Genomic DNA, 24,747 nt, shown 5'->3' with positions numbered 1-24,747 from the left:
CTCATTTGTGTTTTCTTAGAGCGTATTCTTGTATCCTCTCAAAAAAAAAAGTGCATTAACAACCAAATCTTTAAATATATTGTCAACCGGAATATCTCGTTTAATAATATCATGAAGTGTTATTCCTGGTCTTCCCTCTGCTCTTTTTACAGAACTCTAAACTGTCTAATATACTCTTTCCACCAACACCTCCAATGACCTTCTCTACACATACTCAAACCATTTCAAACGATATTTAACTATTTTCTCTTCGATGAATGCACACTTACTTGTGCTCTTATATTTTCATTTTGAATCTTATCTTTTCTTATATGATCACGCATTCATTTCAATATCCTCATTTCAATTACCCCATTCACCTTATCAAATGGTGTAAAATTTTGTACTTTAATATTTGTTTAGTCCATTTGAAAATTTAAACTGTTAATCTAGAAAAATAAAATACAGAAGTTGGATATTCTATAACCTTTTAAGCATTTTTTATGTTTATTCTTCAATTATAAAAATTAACCCATAAAGTGACCTTTTTCTCCCTGCTCACAAAAAACCTATGCTTAAATGATACTCCTCCAGTCCTTAATATAAGACTCATTTAACTAATTTGATTATATTAAGAAAGTTAGGTAATTTAGTTAATTATAAAAAAAGTAACACATTTTTCCTAAAACATCATAATCATCTTTCTGAATACCTCCTCTCCCTCTTCTACTTAATTATTGTTGAGAGAGTATCCATAAGGGTAATTTAGAGAAAATTGATAAATATGAGAAATGAGTCTTATATTTAGGGTCAAAACCAACTCAAGAATTGGGTTATATATTGAACCAACTCAAGAATTGGGTTATATATTAAGGACCAGAGAAGTACTTGGTTTTGGACAGTTAAGGGTATAAAATTTGTCTCCTCGACAATAACAATATTATTATTATTATTATTATTATTATTATTATTATTATTATTATTATTATTATAAAATACCCCCTTTAATTTTAATAAAAATTAATTGAAAAATATCTGTTGATAATAAATATAAAACATCAATTTCTCACTCCAATTTATTTCATAAATTTATAATTTTTAATCAAACAATGTTTTTTGTGTTCTCTTTCTTTTATAATTAATGGGACCGCTTGCATCCCAGCCAAACAACTTGGTTTTTATCAAACAGTTTTATTACTTAACACGATTTCGTTCTTTTAGCAATGGAACTTTCGGATCAGCTGGTAAGGTTTTGCCTTGAATGATCCTGCTTCCGCCGCCATTTGCCCATCTGCTGTTTAAAAAGGTGATTCTCACGTTTTCCGTCTTCAGCGCACTTCGTTGAGCAGCCAATACGAAAGTGACCCGTTCTCTTGCCCGCCGTATCTCCCTCATGGCCTCCTCTTCTCTGTTTCAGGGTTCTCCATTCACCTTCAAATGCAAGTCCTCCGTTCCATGCCCGCCAACCAAATCCAACGCCTTACCCAATCATCTCATCATCAAAGCTCAATCTCAATCTCAATCTGGATCGCCAAGTACCCAGAACAACTCTGTCCCCTCTGCTCCGAAACAGCGTCGCCCCGCCGACGAGAACATTCGCGAGGAGGCTCGCCGTATCAATGTTGGCCACCGCCATCAATTTTCTGCCAAGTACGTCCCTTTTAACGCAGACCCTTCGTCTACGGAGTCCTACTCTCTGGACGAGATCGTGTATCGGTCCCAATCTGGTGGGCTGCTTGATGTTCAGCACGATATGGAAGCGTTGAAGAAATACGACGGCGAGTATTGGCGCAACCTTTTTGACTCTCGGGTGGGTAAGACCACGTGGCCTTATGGGTCCGGCGTTTGGAGCAAGAAGGAATGGGTGTTGCCCGAGATCGATGGTGACGATATTGTGAGCGCTTTTGAGGGGAATTCGAATCTGTTCTGGGCTGAGCGTTTTGGCAAACAGTTTCTGGGCATGAACGAGTTGTGGGTGAAGCACTGTGGGATTAGTCACACTGGGAGCTTCAAAGATCTCGGTATGACTGTATTGGTGAGCCAGGTCAATAGATTGCGAAAAATGAATCGACCTGTTGTGGGTGTTGGTTGTGCCTCTACAGGTGACACTTCTGCTGCTTTATCTGCATATTGTGCTTCTGCAGGGATCCCATCAATTGTTTTCTTGCCCGCAAATCGGATTTCTATTGCTCAATTGGTCCAGCCAATTGCAAATGGTGCTTTTGTGTTGAGCCTTGATACTGATTTTGATGGGTGTATGCAGTTGATTAGGGAAGTCACCGCCGAATTGCCTATCTATTTGGCTAATTCTTTGAACAGCTTGAGACTGGAGGGGCAGAAGACGGCGGCTATTGAGATTTTGCAACAATTTGATTGGGAAGTCCCTGATTGGGTCATAGTGCCAGGAGGAAATTTGGGGAATATATATGCATTTTACAAGGGGTTTCGAATGTGTAAGGATTTAGGACTTGTTGATAGGATTCCAAGGCTTGTTTGTGCTCAAGCTGCAAATGCGAATCCCCTGTATTTATACTTCAAGTCTGGATGGAAAGAGTTTAATGCCATAAGGGCTAGCCCTACCTTTGCATCTGCCATACAAATTGGCGATCCTGTTTCCATAGACAGAGCTGTCTATGCCTTGAAGAATTCAGATGGAATTGTTGAGGAAGCAACTGAGGAAGAATTAATGGATGCTATGGCTCAAGCAGACTCCACTGGCATGTTTATTTGTCCCCATACTGGGGTTGCTTTGACTGCACTGATTAAACTAAGAAACAGTGGGGTCATAAAGCCTACAGATCGGACTGTTGTTGTGAGTACTGCTCATGGATTGAAGTTTACCCAGTCAAAAATTGATTATCATTCCAGAGCTATAAAGGATATGGCTTGCCGATTTGCTAACCCACCAGTGCAAGTGAAGGCTGACTTTGGGTCAGTCATGGATGTTTTGCAGAAGTATTTGCTGAGTAAGGCTCCAAAGCATTAATTAGACATGCCATTTTTGCTCTTGATTATCAGTCTACCTAGGTACTGTAATGTCTTTATAGTAGCTTCAAGTTTTTGTGTTCTAATAGCATTCTGTACGGTGCTCCTGTTCTATTTTGCTTATTGTTGTAGACTATCTTTGTTGAGCGTTTTATGGCCCTGAGACGCGAATTTGATCCAATTTGAATTCCAGATCAATCTAATACTTTTTCACTGCGCATTAATCTGAGGGGTGAACATTCTGAACTGGGCCGTGAGTTCTGAAAAATAACAGAACCACGTTGCAGGTAGGTATTTCTGGTATCTCTGAAGTGGCTGGAACCATTCCGTCAAGCAGACAAATCAAAATAAACCGGATTGGCCGGATTTTTTTGGGTCTTTTACTGCTTTTTCATTTCACAAATGATCGAGATCCAGTCTAAATGATCACTCATGATTTTGGTGGACTTTTGATGCATTACTTAAAAAGGAACAGTATCCTTCTATTTTGAATTTTGTTAGTTTAGAGAAAAATAAATTAATATATAAAACATAAAGTAGATAGCTTTTTGCACTGTCAGCTTATACTGCATTTGAGGGTCCGTTTGGAATTGCGGTACAAAAAGTACCTTATTTCCAATTTGGCTTCTAGAACAGTAAGATTGGGTAAAAGTTAAATTGGGTAAGGTAAATTGTGTTTGGATTAGAGTTTAAAAAAGTTAGTTTGTAAAAGTGATATTGATAAAAAGTTGTTTGGATTATGATTGAGTAAAAGTAAGTTTATTTATAAAATTATCAAAATAGATATGAGTTTTAATAAATAATGAAATATGATTAAAAAATGATTTTATGTAATACAATGAATTTAAATTAATTAGAAATTTAATGAGTGAATTGAATTTTAAAACTTTAAAAAATCATATAAATACAAAGAGAAATTATAAAAAATATTTTAAATATAAAAAATCGTATGGACTTTGTAGGATTCATTCTGCGCTTTGGTTCTGTGCTTTGGTTTCTGACACTTCCAACGGTAAGCCCGATTTCACTCTCACAAGTTACAAATATCAACTTATTCTTAGGGGGTGTTTGGATGAAGTCAAACCATGGTTTGGAGAATAGCTTCTGAAGAATAGATTCTGGAGAGAATAGATTTTGAAAGAATAGATTTTCTGAAAAAGTGATTCTGATAAAGTGAGAGTGTTTGGATATTTATTGTCAGAAGTGCTTTTTTATATATAGAAATTACTAAAAAGGACATAAGTTTAAATGATAATTACATATAAGATATATTTCATAATATATGCTTATTTGAAGTAATAAATTTGTTAATAATATATATTTTGACAACATAATAAATAAGACATAAATAATATAAATTAAAAAATTAAAACGTATATATATTAATAAAATAAGTAAATATGTTTTTGTAAAATAATTTATTTTGCCAACAAAAAAATATAATTAATTATTTTAGAAAATATGATTAACAAAAAATATATTTAAGAAAACATATGTCTGCGGGAGTAGGATCCGCAGACACCACCAATAAAAGCTATAGGATGGAGCGAAGGAGGAAGGAAACAATTGATATTTGCGGGCCCCACCAGCAGCTCAAAAGCAACTCTTCCGTCCCTTATTTGAAACCAAGGTTTTGGGGGGCCAAAACCATGGTTTTCTCCAAAACCATGGTTTCAAATTTTTGAGGGGTGTTTGGCAAATTTTTGTCCAAACCATGGTTTGGATCTCCAAACCATGGTTTGGATCTCCAAACCATGGTTTGGGGAGAGAGCCAAACACCCCCTTAAGTTCGTTTGAATCTAGCTTTTTAGACCCAAGTCCGATAACTCACAAGCTCTGCCAAACACTTTCTAACTTTTCAAACGGGCTTATCAGAAAAACAAATAGCTTTGCCAAACAAGCACTGAGAAGTATGTCCCACTTTAACGGTGGTGTTTGTTGTCAATTTAATTGTTTTTATCCCCGTAAAAATAGTAAGATAATAATGCTATGTTATGTAAAAAGTTCATTTTTTTTTAGTCAAAAATAAAATAATTAAAAATTTAAACGATATAGATACACATATTAAGTAACGTAATGTAATTTTTAATACAAGAAAAGTGAGTAAAAAGTATCTGATCTCTAATGAGCAATGAGCAGCATAATCAAGAGAAGACTCGTACGTCTCGTCTGGAAGTGGGGAGGGAAAAACCCCTTCCGTTGCTGTTTCTAATCATATCGTAGTTGAATATAGCTAACGTATTCCATCACGAGCTATGGATTGGCACTTGACGTTGACTAACTTTCCCAGTTCCAACAACCTTTTCAAGTGACCCTACAAGGTACTGTATATAGAATTCTCCGAAATGACTTGTTATAACGAGGAACAAGAAAGCGCAGTAAAACTCCACTTCCTCCCATTCCAAATGTATGCGTTACATAATTAATTAATAAATATTAAAATATTAGTTAAGTATTCACTTCTTTTTTTAAAGCATTTCTTTTAATTATTTACATTGAAAACTAGTTTTTTTTTAAATTAAAGATTCCTCTTATGTCTAATCAACAAGGAGAGTTTCAAAAAGTGTATAATTTTAAGAGACTTTTTAATTTTATATTTAGAACTAAAGTAAATATCTTTATTTTGTTTTTACATTTATGAAGGAAGGAAGTGTTTTTCTTTCCTTTTTAAACTCAGAAAAGTTCAGGAGAGTAAAATGATGGGGACTTGCCACAACTAGGAATGCGCGGATAAGCCTTACGTCTTTGTAAAGCAAAGAAGGGTGTCGTGGCTTCGGATAGGGAGGGTGACTTGGAGATGATTCGTCTGTCATGAAAGTGACAGTTGTTGGTCCCAAATTATCTGTCATGAATGAGCATCATGCTCCAATCTTTGATTTTTGTTTTTTTGTTTTTCCCGAATTTTTGTTATTTTGGCTCATACCTTGTATTAAAAAGAAGTTGTTTCTAAGTTTTTCTCTCTCTTTTTATTAATAAGAGGAGAAGACAAAAGAAACTAAGCATTCTAAAAATTTGGAGACAAGAAGACAAATAGTTTGTTCCAACACTGTCTTGTTACTTCTGGATTTTTTTTCATGTGATTGGAACTTTACATATAGAATTGGACAAATTTTGATCTGAATCACTACCTTTCCTTTTACACTCGTCTTTTCCCCTTCTTCTTCACCCAGAGAGATGACTCCAAATATGTAAGTATGAAAATTATAACTGTAAATCATGATTAAATCCAGTGAAGCATTGGTTTCTACATCCTTTTTAACTTTGCCTTTGTTTTGTTTTGCTCTTTTTTTTTCCCTCACTGTTTTATCATTAACTCAATTGAAGTAATAAGCCTCCTAATATTGGGGATCATACTTTGACTAATCTCCATGTTATCTGAATGTATCTCAAAGTTATTTTCAAGAGAGTCGTTTAAAAGTAGCATGCAAAACCAGAAAACTTGAAGTAACATTACAGAACCTGAAATAAATCTTTCAGAAGAATAATGGAAGGCATAATTCTGCTTGTACAGTGGCCTACAAAGTACAAACATAGAAGACAGAACACTAGTCTTTCAGAAGAATCTTTATCTCCTGAAAGACATATAGGACTAGAACATGCCATTTATTAATGCTATGGACAAGCACGTGAATTTGGCATAGGAAGATGAAGCTTCTATCTACCCATTTCATGCCTGGCTTTCCCTTGAAAAGTAAAACCGCTTCGACAGTGATTGGTCCCAATGCTACTTATTTATAAACGTACAAGACCCGCAAAAAGCAGGGCCTTATTGCTCAAGGTTTTTGCTAAAGGAGACTCAGGTAGGAAATAGTCACTTGGTGTAGAACTATAAACCCTCTGGTCATAATCAATCAGCTCTTAATTGGCAAAAATTAGGTCAACTTAGATTGAATTCTGTGTTGCTCAATAAGCTTGACTAGAGAAAAGGACCAATCAAAATACCATCTTCTTCAACGGCCAAAGAGTCAAACCACATGTTTGAAAAACTTCCACACAAGTTGGGAAAATCTCTCTCTTTCTCGGCAAAGTACGCAAAAGAGAAGCCTTCACTGCACTTTGCCACACAAAACTTTAGCGAAAGCTTTGGAGGATAATGGAGCCGAAACAGCGCATAGAGCAATTCAAAGGTCAAACAAGGTTACCCAAACTTGCAGTTCCGAAACGCTATGATCTTCATCTCAAACCTGATCTCTCTGCCTGTACTTTTTCTGGAACCGTGCAAATTAGCCTTACTATCAGTGAAAACACCAAATTTATTGTCCTGAACTCTCTCGAACTTGATATTCAGAGAGTCTGGTTCACTAACTCTCATCTTGTAGAGGTAGGGATTATATTTTTCAGCGATCGGGCCTTTTTTTATGATGCAAATTGTGGATTTTGGTGACCATTCTTGTTCTAATTTCAACAGTATTATCCGTGTGATGTTGCTGTGGATGGTGATGATGAGATTGTCATCCTGGTGTTTGATGAACCGCTTGATGTTGGAGAAGGAGTTCTGGGGATTGAGTTTTCTGGGATCCTCAATGACCACCTCAGAGGATTCTACAAATGGTGCCTTCTCCCCCCCCCCCCCAACGTAAAATTTTATCTACTTGGAAGTTTTGCTGATAAGAGAATATGAATGAACTCTTTTCTAAATAATTAAGAGATAAATGTAAATATACAGTATACTACCTTTGCACGGACCAAAATTAATATTAGCATCTAGGAATTAACATGTTTCAAGCTGTATAATTTTTTTTATTGCTTTAATTATTTTTGACAGGACAAAGGTTCTGTTACAATTTCCGAATCTGTAAATCTTCTCATGAAAGGTATCTTCCTTAGGGCAATAATGAAATTCTCTCCCAATCATCAATCATATAAAATTTCCATTGATGAATAAGATGATACGTCAGTCACACTCTACATACTGGATATGTATTCTAAGGAGTACAAGTTCCAGGCTAGTTTTCACATAACGGAACAATAGACCTACCGTTGCTAGAACCAATCAACCCAGTAAGCACTTTCTCCCAAGAACTTGTGATTTAGTCTCCACGAAATTTAAACTAACGCTTCTAGAGCCACGTCGTTAAATGACTAAAGAAATATATCATTGGATTATGTTCTGAAAGATAAGCAGAGAATAATCTGACTCTTACCTGAAACTATTTATTTGACTATTAAATGACAATCCGGTTGGTACTGGGTCGCAAATTCTCATACTGACTTTACCAGCACATATAATGACGGAGGAGTGAAGAAAAATATGGCAGTTACTCAGTTTGAGGCAGTAGATGCAAGGCGATGCTTCCCATGCTGGGATGAGCCTGCTCTGAAGGTATGTAGAATTATACTATAAAAGCTACTTAATTAACTTGGGTAAATTAAATAAGCTAGATAAATTAGTTCATTATAATAAATGTGATCTGATCTCCTTAAAATACCACTGTGTAACATTAGATTATATATTAATTATTAATTTATATGTTAGGTAAATTAATTTGAGGTTCGAGGGAAAATGATAAATATGGGAGACGAGATGGATTTAGATATTATATTTAGAACTAAATCTAGCCTCCCAACTGGTGCCTATATCATATTAAGGGGGAGTATTTCATGCCTTTACTTTCATTGGTGATCAGACAACTTCTGACAATGCTAACCATTCTTAACAGGCAACATTTAAGATAACACTTACCCTGTCATCAGGGTTGACAGCATTGTCTAATATGCCAGTTGAATTTGAAAAGCATGATGGAAACTTAAGGACTGTTTATTTTGAGGAATCACCTGTCATGTCTACTTATTTGGTGGCTGTTGTTGTTGGCTTATTTGATCATATCGAGGAAACTTATGCTGGTAAGCAAATGAGGCAGACATTATTGATGCTTTTGCAAGCCGAACCCCTTACAGTTATGGATTCTATTTTGATCTATTTTGCAGGGATCAAGATTAATTTATATTGTGCTATTGGGAAGGCTGATCAAGGGAAGTTTGCATTGGATATAGCAGTAAAGACTCTAGATATATATACAAAGTAAAGTCATCATTCTTAATTTTGACAGGACTCATTTTATAGATACATCTCAGTTTGCATTGAAATTTTATTGAAGTAAAATAGTCATATTTATTTAAGCCTTTTTGTCAGTGAGGTAAGATCGGATTTCAATATTTCTCTCGCTAGAGCTGATAGAATTTGGAGACCGTGCAGAATAAGTGGAAGCATATATTTAAATGTGTTGGTCTAGAGATCTTTCCTTACATGGGAAAAAAACAAAGGCGGAACGCTCCAGGCGGCTCTCTCAGCAGCTTCCCTGATCAGCATTTAAAATATATAATTAAATTGAACAATCCAAACAAAAACTACAATAGTTCCCCTCTTGATTCTGAAAATTGAAAATTTTCTCCTCTCTTTCCCCCTTTTGTGGTGTTCTTACGCTGATCAATTCCAGTTGAACCTGTTTCTGAAATCATAGGTACTTCTCAGTGCCTTATCCACTGCCTAAACTGGACCTTGTTGCTGTTCCTGAATTTGCTGGTGGAGCCATGGAGAACTATGGTTTGATTATATATCGTGAAAATGAACTTCTTTACCATGATTTGTATTCTAATGCTGCTAAGAAGCAACGTGTAAGTTACATACCTAGTCACCGTATGAATGTCAGCTTTGTTTGCAACTAGAAAGGTCCTGTTTTCTTTGAGGAACAACAGATTTCTTGTTTTTTCTGCCCTGTTAATGTAGCTTATAGCCCATATCTGTTCTCTTAGATAACAATTGTCACAGCACACGAAGTCGCTCATCAGTGGTTTGGCAATCTGGTAACTATGGAATGGTGGACTCATTTATGGCTTAATGAAGGTTTTGCAACATGGGTAATTTTGATTCTTTATAACATGGTGGGTTTGACTTATAACCAATCGACAATAAAATAACCTTTGCTCCTGCAACTGTTTTTTCAGATAAGTTATATGGCCACCGACATCTTATTTCCAGAGTGGAATATATGGACTCAGTTCCTTTTACAAGCTGCAGATGGTTTACAAATGGATGCTCTGGAAACATCACATCCGATTGAGGTAACAATTGGTCAATTACTATTATACGCTGTTATATTCGAAATTTCTTCATCAAAACACACTAAAAATTTTTACGTAAATGCTGATGGTAAAGAAATCAGCTTGTAGAAACACTACATTATGTATCATGGTCAGGACAACAGTTCCTAAGCCATAGTTTTGGGAGCGCATTTGACTAAGGCACCAGACAATAATGTACTACCAAAGACAAAAGAAGTAAAGAACACCTAGATTTTAACAAAGAGAGAAGAAAAATAAAGAAAAGAGATCCTGACACTAGTATATAACAGGCCACATTCATCCTTGATTCTAGTTTAGTCTTGTATCTTTCGTTGGTCTTAAGGAAAAGGGAATATCATTGTAGACATGATTGTGAAGTATAACTGCAATAAGAAAACTAGTGACTCGTGTTACTTCTGGTTGGCATATTTTCAGGTAGAAATACACCATGCGCGCTCAGTTATTGAAGTCTTTGATGCTGTTAGCTATGAAAAGGGATCTACTGTTATAAGAATGTTGCAGGGTTATCTTGGTGATGAGATATTCCAGGTGACAGTGCTAGTTTTGAACCCTAAATTATTAAGTGGATTTATGTCTTCACATTAAGAGACCTATACAAGGTCTCTTTGTTTGGCATTGATGGTGGCCCTGGATCTGAGCACTTCATTGTAATCTTGCAACAATCTATTAGATCTCGACCTTTTTGTTGTTAATCTTAAATTCTAATTTTAGACTAGATATATTTATCTGAATTTAGGTTTTGTTTGATGTGAAAAAGTTTCATGGAACGTCGGCTTCTTTGTGTTATGCATCTTTCCTCTTTGGACAGCTGAGCTGTATTGATGACGGATCTAGACGCTGGTGAATATTTGTGATATCTTCATGTATACTGTTCCTGTTCATCCATAAAATTTTCCCATACCGGTTTCATTAGTTTGATTCATACGCACATGCGTGTTGGCGCACACACTAATATGTTCCAACTATCCACTATTTTGAATTGAGCTCCACTTCATAATGCTGTAAATTTTTGTGCGCTATAAACCTTCTCATGTTTGAAATATAAACAATCTTTCTGCTGGCCATTTGGTGACAAGATTTTTAGCATGCCGTTATTGTTATACTAACCATTTTAATGAAATAAATTGAGGGGAGGTGCCGACCAACTTGCTGTTTTCCTAGTTTGTAGTTTCCAAACATCACATTTGAATCATCCAACTTGTAAATTGCAATGTTAAATGAGAATATTTGAGGTAATCCTGCTGACTCCTATATTAATTTTCCAACCAGAAATCCTTAAGCAATTATATAAGAAAATATCAAGGCCAGAATGCAGGCACAGAGGATCTATGGACTGTTCTTTCAGAGGAATCAGCTGTGCCAGTGAGCTCAATGATGAACACTTGGACAAAAAAGACGGGATACCCAGTTATCAATGTTAAACTAGAAGGTCATATTTTGGAACTCAAACAGGTATACTGAGGTTGCAATCAAAATAACACTCGCCAAATGGTTGGATATCAATTTTTTCTTTTATTTTCACCTTTGAATGTAAGTGCTGTCGGAGTCATTCTAATGTAACAGTTGGATTTGTAGTCACAATTTCTATTATCTGGGGCACATGTTGATGGGCAATGGATCGTTCCCGTAACATTGTGTATTGGCTCACCCCAACGGAGAAAAAATTTCCTTCTGGAGACAAGCCAGGGAAAGTTGGATATATCTGGACTGGTTCAAGCACGTGGTGATAGTCAAAGCTCGACTAAAGAGAAAAATGTGGAAGACAGTGATGAAAAGTTATGGGTTAAAGTCAATGTTGGTCAAAGTGGATTCTATAGGGTAAATTATGAAGACAAGCTTGCAGTTCGACTGAGAAAAGCCATACAAAACAATTACTTGAAAGCTACAGATAAATTTGGTGGGTATGATGTGCAAGTTAGATGTACATAGCAATCTACTGTTCTGCAATTTTTAGACATGTTATTATTACAGGGATATGATTAGTCTAGGTATAACAACTGACTGCAAAGAAAATGATATGCTTTAGATGAGAGTATTGTCCAATGTGGGGACAGGAGAAATTTACTTCAACTACTCATTGATTTTGGGAAGAGAATACAGGTTTCAACCAATTTTGTGTATTTGGCATTACTTTCCATTGGTTGTCTTGATCCCAAGGTTATAGGTGGTTCATTTAAGTCTTTTTGTAACTCATTTTCAGGCATTCTGGATGATGCAAATGCTCTTTGCCAGGCTTGTGAACAGTCACTTTCATCTTTACTTTTGTTAATGGATGTGTACAGAAAAGAGGTTGATTATGTTATCGTATCAAAACTCATTTCTGTAAGGACAAGTACTCTATTCTAATATTCCTAATATATTCATGAGTTATCAATAGGAAATGATTTTTGGGCCAAAAAAATGGAAAATGATTTCATAATTCTTTTTATGACAGGTTTGTTACAATATTCTCAAAATCTCGAGAGATGCCATCCCAGACTCCGTGAACGAGTTGAAACAATATTTTATCAGCCTCCTCAAGTTTTCTGCAGAGTAAGGATGAACTCTCCAATTAGAGGGAACCTTAACTGGATTTAAAGTATCAATTTACCTTTTCTGGACATACATAACTCAATATGTATAATTCACTAGTTTATTGTTCAGCATCCTCATAAGAACTTTTTCAATAAATGTATCATGATGTGATGAGTGTTTCATTCTGAATTCATATATTGCATGTAAGATTCTGCTCTGCAGATGAATGATTTAGTCACTTACCATTTATGCAGACAATTAGGTTGGGATTCTAAAGAAGGAGAAGATCATTCAAGGTCACTCTTGAGAGGAGAAGTATTTCAGGCTTTGTCTACATTTGATCATGGTGAAACTCAGCAAGAAGCACTACGGCGTTTTCTGATATTGTTAGACGACAGCAATACTACTCTGCTTCCAGCTAACACTAGAAGGGTAAAATTAAGAATTTTTATTGATGAAACTTCGTACTAGTTTTGGATCTATTCATTCATGTTTGATTAGAAGATGTGCTAAATATTCTGAAGGCTGCTTATGTGGCTGTCCTGAGGAATACTACCACCAAAAGCAGGACTGGATTGGAATCCCTATTGGGTTTCTACAAGAGAACTGACGTGTTACAAGAAAAGGAAAGAATACTCCGTATGATACAGTAACATTTAGATTGAAAGCGTTTTGAGTGTTCCAACTCAAGTCTCCACTCCATTGGGTAATGTGTCTTGATTTGCTATCTTTATTTTAAACTCATTCAGGTTGCCTTGCATCAAGTGCGGATCCAAACATAGTTCTGGAGGTTCTAAATCTTCTGTTGTCTGATGAGGTATTGCGTTTTTCTGACGTAATTTCAGTTTGTTAGCAGCTGAAATTCCTTTCTGTCTATGAATGTCTTTTATATGTATTGTTTTAGATTCGGGATCAAGATATTATTTATGTACTTGCTGGAATAAGCTCAGAAGGCAGTGAAACAGCATGGAGATGGTTGAAGGTATGTGCTTCCATGGCAGCAGTTTCTTGTTTGTCCCATCATCATCCTTCTGAGATTCAATAAAAATTCTTTGACAAACTCAATTTTTTTTTTTGAGCTGAAATATTAGTCCATTTTATTGAAAATCAGAAAGAAGGAATACAAATTCTAGTAATCAGCAACTCAGCCGATTCCTTTCTTCTCGCCAGCATCAGTGCTAGGATTTTGAAGATCCTGTCTTAAAACTTCCAAAAGAGAGAATGGTGGCTTTTGACAAACTCAATTTAAAAAAGAAAAATTAGACTAGACCAAACAACAATGGATGTATAAACATGTGAAAAAATTTAAAATTTGATTCACTGTTCTTAACATTGAGTCTACGTTAAAATTTCCCGATGTGATTAGACTAGACCCACCAATGGGTGGTTGGTTTAAACAGTAGATGATTTCATTTCAAATCATTTTGAATTGATGACCAATGCAGGACAATTGGGAAAGGATCTTGACCAAATATGGTGCTGGACTTCTGCTCACTAATTTCATTAGCCAAATCGTCCCATTGGTAAGCAAATGATTGCCTTATAAACATAACAAGTGGTGTGTTAGATTATCAATGACTGTGTTGCGTTCCTTGATTTAGCACTTCATCGTACTTTAGAGTAAATTAAATCAATTGACATTTCACATTTTCAACGATACTTCCTCCTTCCCAGCCCCTTTTCTGAAGCATTATTTGTGGAGAAAATTTATACAGAAAATAATTAAAGAACAAAGTAGTGGAGATCCCTCGGCAGGGAGAATTATAACACGCGAAGAAATATAGGAAGAACGTGGGAAGGGATGAAGGAGACCTTAAGGCTTTAGTGCAAATACAAACGCGATATGTGGGGATTGGATAGACAAAGGCACAAACTCCTATCCCAAAAAATCAGGAACAATAAATAACAAATGACAAAATGATGGAGATTACACAGAAAAACAGAGGAAAAGATAAGATACAAACAGAAAACAATTATTAAATATAGTTGGCACTAAAGGAATCATGCGACACTCCTCACATGCTGAATTGATGGTTAACACTCCCATTCAGGCTGGAGAATGGATATTGATCATTCCCATTTTGCAAGTCAAACCTTCAAACTTTGCTCTTGGAGTTCTGAAGGATTGCAGATAAGGCCAATACTTCAGATTAAGTTCCTCTATAATGAAGTTCTATTCTGCCTCCACATGCTTAGTTCTATTATGAATTCTTTCTAGCATGCTCGGTTTACCATCTGCGTTTCCCAAAAATCCATTTGCAAGAAGCAATAATGTGTTGGATTTTGCAAAAAGTCCATCCCAAATTGAGGGCCTTTGGGGGTAAACCAGAAGCTTAAACAAGATTCTTCACAATGTTGATGGTGGTTAACTGGCCATGCTGGCTGTCACAAATTTCTTAGGCTCCTTCATAGGTATTATCCTCATGGTATTGCCTTTTGAGAGAAGGAATTGACCAAGTCCTGTGATGTAACTATTTAGTCCCATACAACCGTTTCTAGAAAGCCATAATATTTTCAAATCAGGCAAGAGTTGGAGGGTCAGTTGACAGCTAAAATGGTAGCCATAACGTGTTGTTGCTGATGCATGTTTTATGCCATACTTAATGGACGCGTTACCCTTAAATTATTGAATAATTATGCCAATAGGATATGGCGTTCCTTAAAGCACTAATCAAATTTGGGTTTTGATGAGATGGTCAATTTTGCCACAATAAGTTAACTGTTGATATGAGTTTTGTGTCAGCCTGGAATTGTTTTGATGGTTTTTGACTTTCTCATGGTTGACTTCGGTTTTATTTTTTGTTGTCTTTAATCATTGTGTGCGTGAATGACAAAGAGGATAATCTAATCATTGAGTACATAGGAAAAGGAATAAAATGAGTCTTCTTAAAATATATATTATACTATCTCCGGTTCTAATTATAAGAGCCAGTTGACTAATTTGAGAAAATTAAGGAAAGAAGTTTAGTTAGTTATTTCTAATAAATAGATGTTATCTTTCCTAAAATATCCTTACTAATCAAGTATGTTAGCTAAAACTATAATTATTAGAAAGACTATCTTGAAAAAAATTGAATAAATATGAGAGACAAAATGGATTGAGGTTTTATATTTAGGACCAATATAAAAGTCAAACGGGATCTTATATTAAAAACCGGAGGTAGTATAATATAATGTTCATTCATGATTGACTTAAATTATATATTTCATGTGAACTAAATCTTCTTGAGAGTTTTCCATTAAATAAAAAAGGACTTAGACTATGATGGGAACTCTATTGTGAAACATACTGTTTTATTTTTCTTAAAGGTGACAAGGATGAAACTTGGAACCTAAACTCCTTGAATTTCATATAACCTGGCAGGTTAATAGCAACGAAAAAGCTGATGAGATAGAAGAGTTTTTTGCTAGTCGCATGAACCCTTCAATTGCTATGAACTTGAAGCAAAGCATCGAGCAAATCCGAATCAAAGCCAGGTGGATACAAAGCACAAGGCAAGAACATTCTCTGCCAGACCTGATCAAACAATTAGCTCAGAAGAAATAGTAGCTTCTGTCCCAGCAGCTTCCTTTCAATAACGTGTGTCTATTATGACATGAATAAAAAGACAATGTAATTCTCTAGTTTGGAGTAAGTTGGATTAGACCAATAAATCTTCTAAACAACTATGTTCATGTGGAAGCATGATTTATTTATCAACGCAGCTTAGCCTAAGCGATAAAAAGTTCAATTCAAATCTTGAAAATAAGAAAAATAGTCTCTTGCATGACTGAACGAACTTATTTTTGGTAAGTCATAACTCAAATCATAAGCGTTGTGATCAACTACCTCTAACACCCAATTAATTAACTTATAAAAATTAAGAAAGTTACCAAATTACTTTAAATTATTTATATTTATCATTTTTTTTAAAACTAATTTGTCCCATGAATCAACTGTGTCATGTGAAGATAGTAGTTAATAGGGTAAAAATTACAAATTATAATACACAAACTGCTCTGTTTCATTCATGTATCCCATAAATTCTGCACTACAGCCTGAAAGTTCATGCATGAATAAATATACTACAATCACACATTCAAAACTGATAATTTCAAACGCATACACATTCCCCAAAGAAAATGTAAATCAAGAATTGTACGCCAGAGACAAGTGAATCCTTCCCTATATGGCTTTGATCTCTATGTGAAAATCTAACAAAGAACAAAAGAATGCAAAAGTATAATCTTTTAAAGAATACAATCATTTAGCAACTTCAATCTAGTCCAGTTTATTCTCCGTTTTCTACATTCAGGAAGGGCCTAGATTGGACTTCCCTTTGATGGAGTTCATCTTCTCCAACTTCAAACCAGCTTTGAACCTCGCAATGAAGGTGTCAGCTTTGGTATCAACATCTGGGCTGGGACAGAACAATGGCGGCGTCGTCGGTTGTTCTTGACTGGTTGGCGAGTCCACACCTTCATCTATATCTGGCGAATTGCTACGGGAGCTTCTAACGCTATCGATTCTAACGAAATCACCATGCACCCGAAACTTCCATGCTGGTATCTTGAATGGCGGAGGTGGCGGTGGTGGGGGAATTGGGTTGAGAGGTGACTCATTACCTGTGAGAACATTTCCTTCCATGCTGTTGAAAATCTGTCTCTCGTTTGATATGGGAGGTTTCTGGGTTCTTGATACTCGGGTAGACAAAACAGGCGGCGGCGATGGCGCACGCTGCGGCGGCGAAACAGAGTGAACTTTTTGGTGTCTGGATTTCCTGGGAGAAAACAAATTATGAAAAACTGACGGTGGTGGCGGCAGCGGCGGAGGAGGAGGAGGAGTTGACGGTGGCAGTTGTGGAGCTTGAGAGTTCAGAATACTTTCAAAATTTTCAACACTCCTCTGTCTCTGTTTCTTTTTCTTGCCCCTCAATGATGTTAAGAACTCTTTAGTCGCACTCCCTCGTTTTTTCTTACCTTGGCCAGTCTTCTTCTCCGATGACATATAGAATAGTGGCAGCGGAGGAGGAGGAGGCGGCGGCGGAATTGATCGTCGTGGTGGTGGTGGGAAATTCCTGACTTCCAACTCACTTATTTCCTCTTTCTCAGTCATTGGAGCTGGTCTTGAACTTCGATATGTTCGCCTGGAATTTTTCCGAACACCTTTAACGGGTGGAGCTGGCGGCGGCGGCGGTGTTGCCACCGTAGAGTGTGGTGGTTGGTACATTCTGACTTCAAATTCATCCTTTTCCTCTTTGTCAACTATTTCCGATCGCCCAGCGGCATGATACGATCGCTTCGCCTGTCTTCGAACTCCTTCAGTGCGCTGCACCGGCGGCGGCGATGGGGGTGATGGATGCGGGAAAGGTGGTGACTGCCGCGTCTCCGGTATCGGCGGCGCACTGGGAACTTCCTCTGCCCGAACAACAAAAGTGTCGACGGCTATGTTCTTAATAGCATCCTGTTCCTCATTTACGACCTCCGGTCTTACGTGACGGTGGCGAAGCTGCCGGTGATCATCTAAGTCCGATCCGCGGTAGCCCCCAACACTGGTATCATCGTAAAATCGCCACCTTTCATCGCCGGCTACCCACAAAGACTCTTGCCGGAGATCAGGGTAGGAGTTGAAACTCCTCATCCTGTTAAACACCGTGCGATCTGATTCTGAATATTCATACCAGCGCCTTGGAGGTGTTTCTGGTATTGATTTCACATACTCTCTCGCAGAAGCTGCTTGTGAGAAGCTTCGATCTTCATAAGAACGCGGGGTTTCATTACTATTTCTACTAAGAAATCCACAAACAATGGCAAAGAGAACAAGCACCAAATTCAGAGAATCCCAGCTCTTCTTCACCAATTGCGGTCTGAATATATGGGAAGTGAAAGAGCGCAATGTGGGAAGTACGATGAAGACAATTACACAAGCCGTGACAATGATGAATGTAAGAAGAGCACCAGAGCTGAACAAGAGGGAGGACGAACGGCGGAGGCGGCGGCGGCGACCGCCTTCGGATGGCAGCCAAAAGGGTGGCAACATGTCTTCCTCATCTTCCATTTTGATCGGTTTTGCTTTAAAGAGATGGATGAGAAGGAAATGAACTTTAGAAGAAGACTTCAGCTTTTATGATTGCTTTTGGGTTGTGTCGCGTAATGCTGATTCCAACTTTCGTGAGCTTGCTTTCTTATATTACGGAGCTAACAGTGAGATGGGTAGGAAGGTGAACGTGACGATGGGTTTAAAAGAAGTTTTCTCAACACGCACGACACTATTCATAGCGCAGTTAAATTTGAAATCAAAATAAAGGATAAAAAATTTGAAAAAAATTATTATATATTACATTCAATTCAAATTATGAGACTTTATTTATAATTTATAATTATAAGATTTTGTTTATAAATTATAAACGAGGTCTTATAATTAGGAACGGAGGTAGTATGATGGTAATCAATTTTGATAATTATTTTTTTATTTTATAAATGAGGTCTTATAGATAGAAAGTAATATGATCGTAATTAATTTTGATAATTATATTTTTATTGGACATCGGCTTATCCATAAAAATCTCTATTTTATAATTTATAGTGATATAATTGTTTTCCACTAAGAATAGAGCTCATTTTATTACACTTCGTGTTTTCCGCGGACCTCACCCATTTTAGAAATAAGGAATGGGGAAAAAATATTTATTTGAAGGAAAAGTTTTAAACCAAAGCAATAAAAAAGATTGTTGGGAATTCAGTGTTGGGCTGTCGTCTTGCAAGAATGACAGGTAATTAAAATTAAAAATAGATAATGTGGGTAGAGCAGAGCATGTGGCTTTTGAATTTGAGGGCTGGATCCTTGACTTGGCTACCCAATATTATTTCTTCATTTCTTCCAAATCATTATTATTATAATTATATCACATAGTTTATTTATCTATTTCAATAGTGTGTGATAATTAATTGGTCCCCACCATTATTAAATTGAAAAAAATATCAAATTTTTATTGCCAATATGAATCACAAGTCACTATCATTGTGCTTGGCCAAACTAAATTCATGCCCTTATTCATGTTACTTGCACATCAAGCCCGCTTCTCTGCTCCTATTTATATTATTTTATTCCTATCAAAATCATAATTTATGTGAACAATTCAACCATAAGATCAAAATCGACCCTAATTATAATAACACATTTATAATTTACAAATGAGATCTTATAATTAAAACCAGAGGTGGTCGGTTTTTGGTGTTATTAACTCTTTTCTTGTCTTTTTTTTTGGCCCCAAACGTATTAAATACACTATCTTAGTGATTCAAATTATTGTATTATTTATGTATGATTATGTCATAATGTATCAATACGCGTCAAAGATGTCCTTTTGTCTAATCATTGAATTGAAATAATCAAGAAGACACTTAATCAGAAAGTAATGAGCAAAAACAAGCACATAAAAGTTGCTTAAGATTCCAAGTAAGCAAGATGGCGGCCAATTAAAGTTGTCTTTGGTCTCAATTCTCAAATACTCTTTGGAAAATATGAAAGAAAGTTGGGTTTATTAGAAAAAATGTGGGGCATCTATTTTAACGTGTGAGAATTAAAAAAATTATTCTATAAACTTTTTTTTTTGCCGAAGTTAAATTTTTTGGAAAAAATTAATTGGGGATGAATTAAATAAGTTTAAATATTTTTCTTAGTGAATTATCCTTTGATGGCATATAGTTAAGGTCTAGGGAAGTAATTTACAAATATTCATTAAGGTAAGTATCTTTTGAGCCGTATAACCTACTCTTTATCACTAATGAATCATTAGAATCCAGCTTATCACTATTGAATTATTGCAGACAAGACATTGTAGAACAAAGTAAGATACACTATTCCTGATTAAGTTGTTCAGCTAGCAAAAAATTTCAAATATTATTATTGACAAGATTAACTTTATATATATATATATATATATATTCCAATGGCTTATTAGGATTAGAGCGTAATTCTAGACTCGAAAAACATTTATAAAGGTATTGATTGCTTATCAACAAATCCTCATATCAGTAACGAGATTCAAATTCATGATATTGTAAGCTATGAATCGGTTCCTTATCAATAGATTAATTCTTGTTAACAATTAACTTTGATTTTAAAGAATTTATTTGAGTCTTTTTCAACCCACTAACTCTAATAGATCTCTAGAACCAGCTCATCATTAGTTCAGTATAGTTAGCCAGTAGACAGACACGTAGGTGAGTTGGATGACGCATGCTTTGCGCGTGAGACAATCGAACATTACTCAAAGTCTCAAACTTCACATTTAACAAATTTGGAGTGACGTATTTTGATTCACATAATGACAAAACGTAGTATTCATATTCATAATACGAGAAGCGTGTTATGCAATATTTGTTATGCGTCGCTGGTCAAAAAAAATATTTGTTATGTGTCGTTGTCTGCAACTTGTGACTGTTGCTTTTCCTCCCCCACCAAAACTGCTGTCTTCTCTTGGATTGTGGTTACTGTTCAATGCTTGGGCCCCAGGATTTTTTATCCTCTGATTCTGACTGGTCTTAACATCAAGACAATTTCACACTTGGTGGGTACAACATGATTGATTGGATTAATTTAATTACAGATATAATTATCAGTTTATGTTTATTTGATTTTGGTGCCTAATTGTTAGATAGGATATTAATATATGGCTGCTTGAAGAAAATAATGGCTTACCATTGCGATCTCAGGATCAATTTGGGAAGCCGAAAGCTGTATTTTTCCCCTTTTTAGTATATGATTGCTTGACCAATGGAATTTCTGATACTTCAAGTGTTCATCTAGAGGTTGTTTGTAATCAAGAAGCTGCTCATTCAATTAAATTGCTCTAGTTCAAATTTTTTATTGCAGCACGATCTGTTTTTAATTCATTTTTTTTCTTATAAAAAAAAATGATTGCTTGAAGATTGTATCTGGATATTTAAATCTTAACTAATGTTGTTATCTTTGTGATGTTTTATTAAATTTACTGCTAACAACATTTCCTAACTAACCGGTGAAAGAACAGGATGAAAGAATCCGTAAAATATTGAAAAAAGCTTTATTAATTAATTAGTTAGCCGATTATCCAACCCCATGTGTTTTCTGTCACCTGCTTTCTTTTGCCTCGTACCGCCTTTTGCTTGTCTAGCCCAGCTCCAAAAGGGCACTAACAATTATAATAAAAATTAAACAACCTTGTAACATCAAGCACCTTTTACTTTTACTTTCTTTTGCTGATACCAACTTTCTTAGGATCAAAGATGCTCATGTCATAGGAAACCACCATGACACGGTAACCACACAGCTTTGAATTTGAGGTGGTCAAATACCACAGCTAGAGCAGTCTCTGTCATGCTAGTAGTTCTTAACCTGAATTCTTTTATTTGTCCAGATGCGCCGGATAAATTCGTGTGTCCGTGAGAGAGACAAATACTAGGGATGGTATAGATGACACATTTAAATATCAAGTTTCTCAACCAAAAAAAAAAAAAAAAAGGGAACATTATCAATGATCATATATATGGCAACGGTCAGCATGGTCCAAGTTCAGATGGATAAATCAAAATTCACTATTGGACATTGTAAACCCCCAACCCCCAAACAAATATTTACTATTAGACAACCCATAGGAGGATCATAATGACATTGAATATAGAACTATGGCATACAAGAACAGATAAAAACTATTAACCCACATCCAAATCATTTCATTGATGGTTTAAGCCATTCTCAGGACGTAATACATATGTACGTAGTAAAAGTCTGTTTCAGAATGAAATTCTTCTATGCTTAAAGCCGAGTTACATCAATGTAAGCTGTATATTTCAGTTAGTGAAACCTAGGCTAGTTACCCATCTTTCCTGGGAGTCAGAAACGATCACAGAGAGCTTGATCCACCATGCATAAAGCCTGCCTTCCTTCCAGAGGAGACTAATAATGAAGATGGGATTATTTACTAAATGCTAATTGATTAGAGATAGGTGAGTTGAAACTGTTGTGACGACAAAAACAACTACTGTGATCAGCGCAGCAATTGTAAATATTAGAGCCTGCAACAATCACAACGTCTCCTATCAAAACCAGGAGCAGTTCTTTCATGAGGAAAAAAGGGGGTACAATGGAAAACAAAAGGGATATAATTTCCCCTGTATCAGATTACATACACAATAAATAGGATAGGTAGCAAAGCAGCACATTTGACGAATGAGTGGAGTATGAAATGTACATTGTTTCTCAACATAAACTGTACTTACAGCTATTGCAGATGCAGCTAGTCCAGCTCGTTCTCTTGGGTCCTTTTGATAGTAATTGCAGAAGTAGAGAATTGTGGCATAATACCAAAAAAGTGGACACACAAATCCTAGCAGAAGGCTGGCAAGAAAATAAAAGGGGTGGAGGAGATGCCATCAGAAAATGAGTTGAGAATAGAAAGTAAGAAACATAAGAGCTGCGTAAAATAACTCACAAGAACCATCCAAATCCACAGCCAAAACAAGGAAGGGGCTTGTCAAATTTTCCTGACTGTTCATCTTCTGAATCCCTGATGGGAGCATATTCACCATTCCTTTGGTCCATCGTGATCCAAGCAGAGCCCTATGCAAATCAAACTCAACTTCTGTGACTAGTTCAATTATGTCTATTTAGCACAGAATTTCTACAGCTAGGGCTTTATTAGAACAAGGATAACATCAACATTCACTCAGAAGGTGGTATGAAAAAACAGAAACAATAATATTTATATATAAGATGAGTAACTTTCTGTGTTAGTCATTTCCCAAGCATAAAAGAAAATGGCAGCTACATGAGACTAGCAGAGGTTCATGACCATTAAGGATCATTTAAGTGGGACTAATAAGACAGGATTGAAGAATCCATCAGGCATTCCAATCCCAATTTCTATATAACCTCGAGAAATTTCCAACTATGATAGATATAAACAAGATTCTAAAATTTTGATCTAGAACTAAAATTCTTTTAGTTATTGATTAAGACTCAAAGTATAACGTAATCCAATAATTATAAATCAAAAAGAAAAGCTTTGAGAATCATGATGACATGATAAAGTGACCCACCTAAAAGAATACAAGAATTACCTATCACGAGCATCAACAACTGGATCGAACATAGGAAGCTCAATTCTATTACAATTCTCATAAATGACTAACAAGTTTAACTTTATATTAAGGCCACAACACTCAGTGAAATTCGTAGCTAGACTCACATAAAAGGGGGAACTATCAAAAAATTGAAGATAGATTCTTGAGGAGGCCCTAGAACTTAGCTGAGTAAGACAAAAAAAGGAAGATGTTGTAGATCTATCAATAGCCTCCTCTGACTGAAAACCATGTAATTCAAAATAACACTTTTAACTGATTTAGAGTGAAGATATCACAATAGAAAGTGAATCACGTACATTTACATCAAATCACAGCACCACACATGATACAACAAGTAGTTGACAATTGTAAAATGACACCTGCACTTATCTTTGCTTCCTCATGCACACAGAGCTTATGCAGCAACTATATTGAAATTTAGAAATCACATCAACTTATTCTCCATCATAGTACTCCAAATCTGTGTTAGCATTAGATAGTCCCGTATTACTGGTTGTGTTTCGAAAACATTTTTCCGCATTTATTACTGATACATTAGATGGGCCACAGAGACTATACACAACTAAGAAAGAGCTTCCAAAAATTGCACCGTACAAGAACAAAAAAGGCATAGGCTCGAGTTCAGAGTCATGAGTGAAGGAAAAAAACAATTCATAAAAGCGGCATTATCCTCCAAGTAAGCTGACATGCGCATTTGAGCCATTCATACAACAACAATTTACTCAAATCTCAAGACTATAAAGAAAAAATCAAAAAAACTATTTCAATCAACGAAATTCCTTCCAACCGGCAAACATACCACTCAAATATACGACTAAATGCATAAATTTAGAAATAACATCCGAAGAAATAACTTGCGACAAAACATAAAACACCAGAAACCAGCTCTAACAAAGAAATTAGCTATTTAACCAGAAACGAAAATAAAAGACGGAGAGAGATAGATAGATAGAGAGAGTGAGTTGTTACTTGAGAAATTCCAGCGAAGAAAACTGAACAGAGCAGAATCAGTTTGGGGCAACAAGTGATTGCAGCTAACGCAGTCGCTCAATAACGGAAGAAGAAAAGGAAACTTCCACA

At 35.9% G+C, this 24,747-nt stretch overlaps 4 protein-coding genes across 4 annotated transcripts; 2 read left to right on the top strand and 2 right to left on the bottom strand.

Moving 5' to 3' along the window:
• The first annotated feature begins 1,230 nt into the window (after positions 1-1,230).
• Positions 1,231-3,145, top strand: LOC114750945 (threonine synthase, chloroplastic-like). The gene has a single exon (XM_028939593.1). It carries the CDS (start codon positions 1,373-1,375, stop codon positions 2,963-2,965), a length of 1,593 nt encoding a protein of 530 aa, XP_028795426.1. The 5' UTR covers positions 1,231-1,372; the 3' UTR covers positions 2,966-3,145.
• Positions 3,146-6,967: 3,822 nt separating this feature from the next.
• LOC114750936 (aminopeptidase M1) lies at positions 6,968-16,134 on the top strand. The gene is made up of 19 exons (XM_028939584.1): positions 6,968-7,285; positions 7,373-7,515; positions 8,185-8,287; positions 8,625-8,808; positions 8,893-8,986; positions 9,426-9,579; positions 9,718-9,822; positions 9,910-10,026; positions 10,462-10,575; positions 11,317-11,499; positions 11,623-11,944; positions 12,248-12,369; positions 12,482-12,579; positions 12,816-12,993; positions 13,086-13,200; positions 13,311-13,378; positions 13,466-13,543; positions 14,007-14,084; positions 15,926-16,134. Exons 1-19 carry the CDS (start codon positions 7,058-7,060, stop codon positions 16,106-16,108), a joined length of 2,667 nt encoding a protein of 888 aa, XP_028795417.1. The 5' UTR covers positions 6,968-7,057; the 3' UTR covers positions 16,109-16,134.
• A 621-nt stretch (positions 16,135-16,755) lies between these two features.
• Positions 16,756-19,198, bottom strand: LOC114750869 (pollen-specific leucine-rich repeat extensin-like protein 1). Its single transcript, XM_028939510.1, has 2 exons — positions 19,190-19,198; positions 16,756-18,661 (listed from the first exon to the last, which is right to left on the bottom strand). Exons 1-2 carry the CDS (start codon positions 19,196-19,198, stop codon positions 16,853-16,855), a joined length of 1,818 nt encoding a protein of 605 aa, XP_028795343.1. The 3' UTR covers positions 16,756-16,852.
• Positions 19,199-22,234: 3,036 nt separating this feature from the next.
• On the bottom strand, positions 22,235-24,642 carry LOC114750976 (60S ribosomal protein L18a-like protein). Its single transcript, XM_028939626.1, has 4 exons — positions 24,637-24,642; positions 23,016-23,143; positions 22,804-22,921; positions 22,235-22,599 (listed from the first exon to the last, which is right to left on the bottom strand). The coding sequence occupies exons 2-4, from the start codon at positions 23,123-23,125 to the stop codon at positions 22,513-22,515; spliced, it is 315 nt and encodes a 104-aa protein (XP_028795459.1). The 5' UTR covers positions 23,126-23,143; positions 24,637-24,642; the 3' UTR covers positions 22,235-22,512.
• Positions 24,643-24,747: the final 105 nt, after the last annotated feature.

This window comes from Neltuma alba, unplaced genomic scaffold, assembly GCF_004799145.2.
Source record: "Neltuma alba isolate B1F8T4 unplaced genomic scaffold, ASM479914v2 tig00001126_pilon, whole genome shotgun sequence".
Classification (NCBI taxonomy): domain Eukaryota; kingdom Viridiplantae; phylum Streptophyta; class Magnoliopsida; order Fabales; family Fabaceae; genus Neltuma; species Neltuma alba.
This window is presented reverse-complemented; position numbering and strand designations above follow the sequence as displayed.

What these genes read in the sequence shown, in the direction of transcription:
- LOC114750945 (XM_028939593.1), top strand. Translation starts at nt 1,373, where the DNA reads ATGGCCTCCTCTTCTCTGTTTCAGGGTTCTCCATTCACCTTCAAATGC.
- LOC114750936 (XM_028939584.1), top strand. Translation starts at nt 7,058, where the DNA reads ATGGAGCCGAAACAGCGCATAGAGCAATTCAAAGGTCAAACAAGGTTA. An exon ending in ATCTTCTGTTGTCTGATGAG is followed by an intron (nt 13,379 to 13,465) that starts GTATTGCGTTTT and finishes GTATTGTTTTAG; the next exon opens with ATTCGGGATCAAGATATTAT. An exon ending in TTAGCCAAATCGTCCCATTG is followed by an intron (nt 14,085 to 15,925) that starts GTAAGCAAATGA and finishes ATAACCTGGCAG; the next exon opens with GTTAATAGCAACGAAAAAGC.
- LOC114750976 (XM_028939626.1), bottom strand. Translation starts at nt 23,125, where the DNA reads ATGGACCAAAGGAATGGTGAATATGCTCCCATCAGGGATTCAGAAGAT. An exon ending in TGTGGATTTGGATGGTTCTT is followed by an intron (nt 22,922 to 23,015) that starts GTGAGTTATTTT and finishes TTTTCTTGCCAG; the next exon opens with CCTTCTGCTAGGATTTGTGT. An exon ending in TAGCTGCATCTGCAATAGCT is followed by an intron (nt 22,600 to 22,803) that starts GTAAGTACAGTT and finishes TGATTGTTGCAG; the next exon opens with GCTCTAATATTTACAATTGC.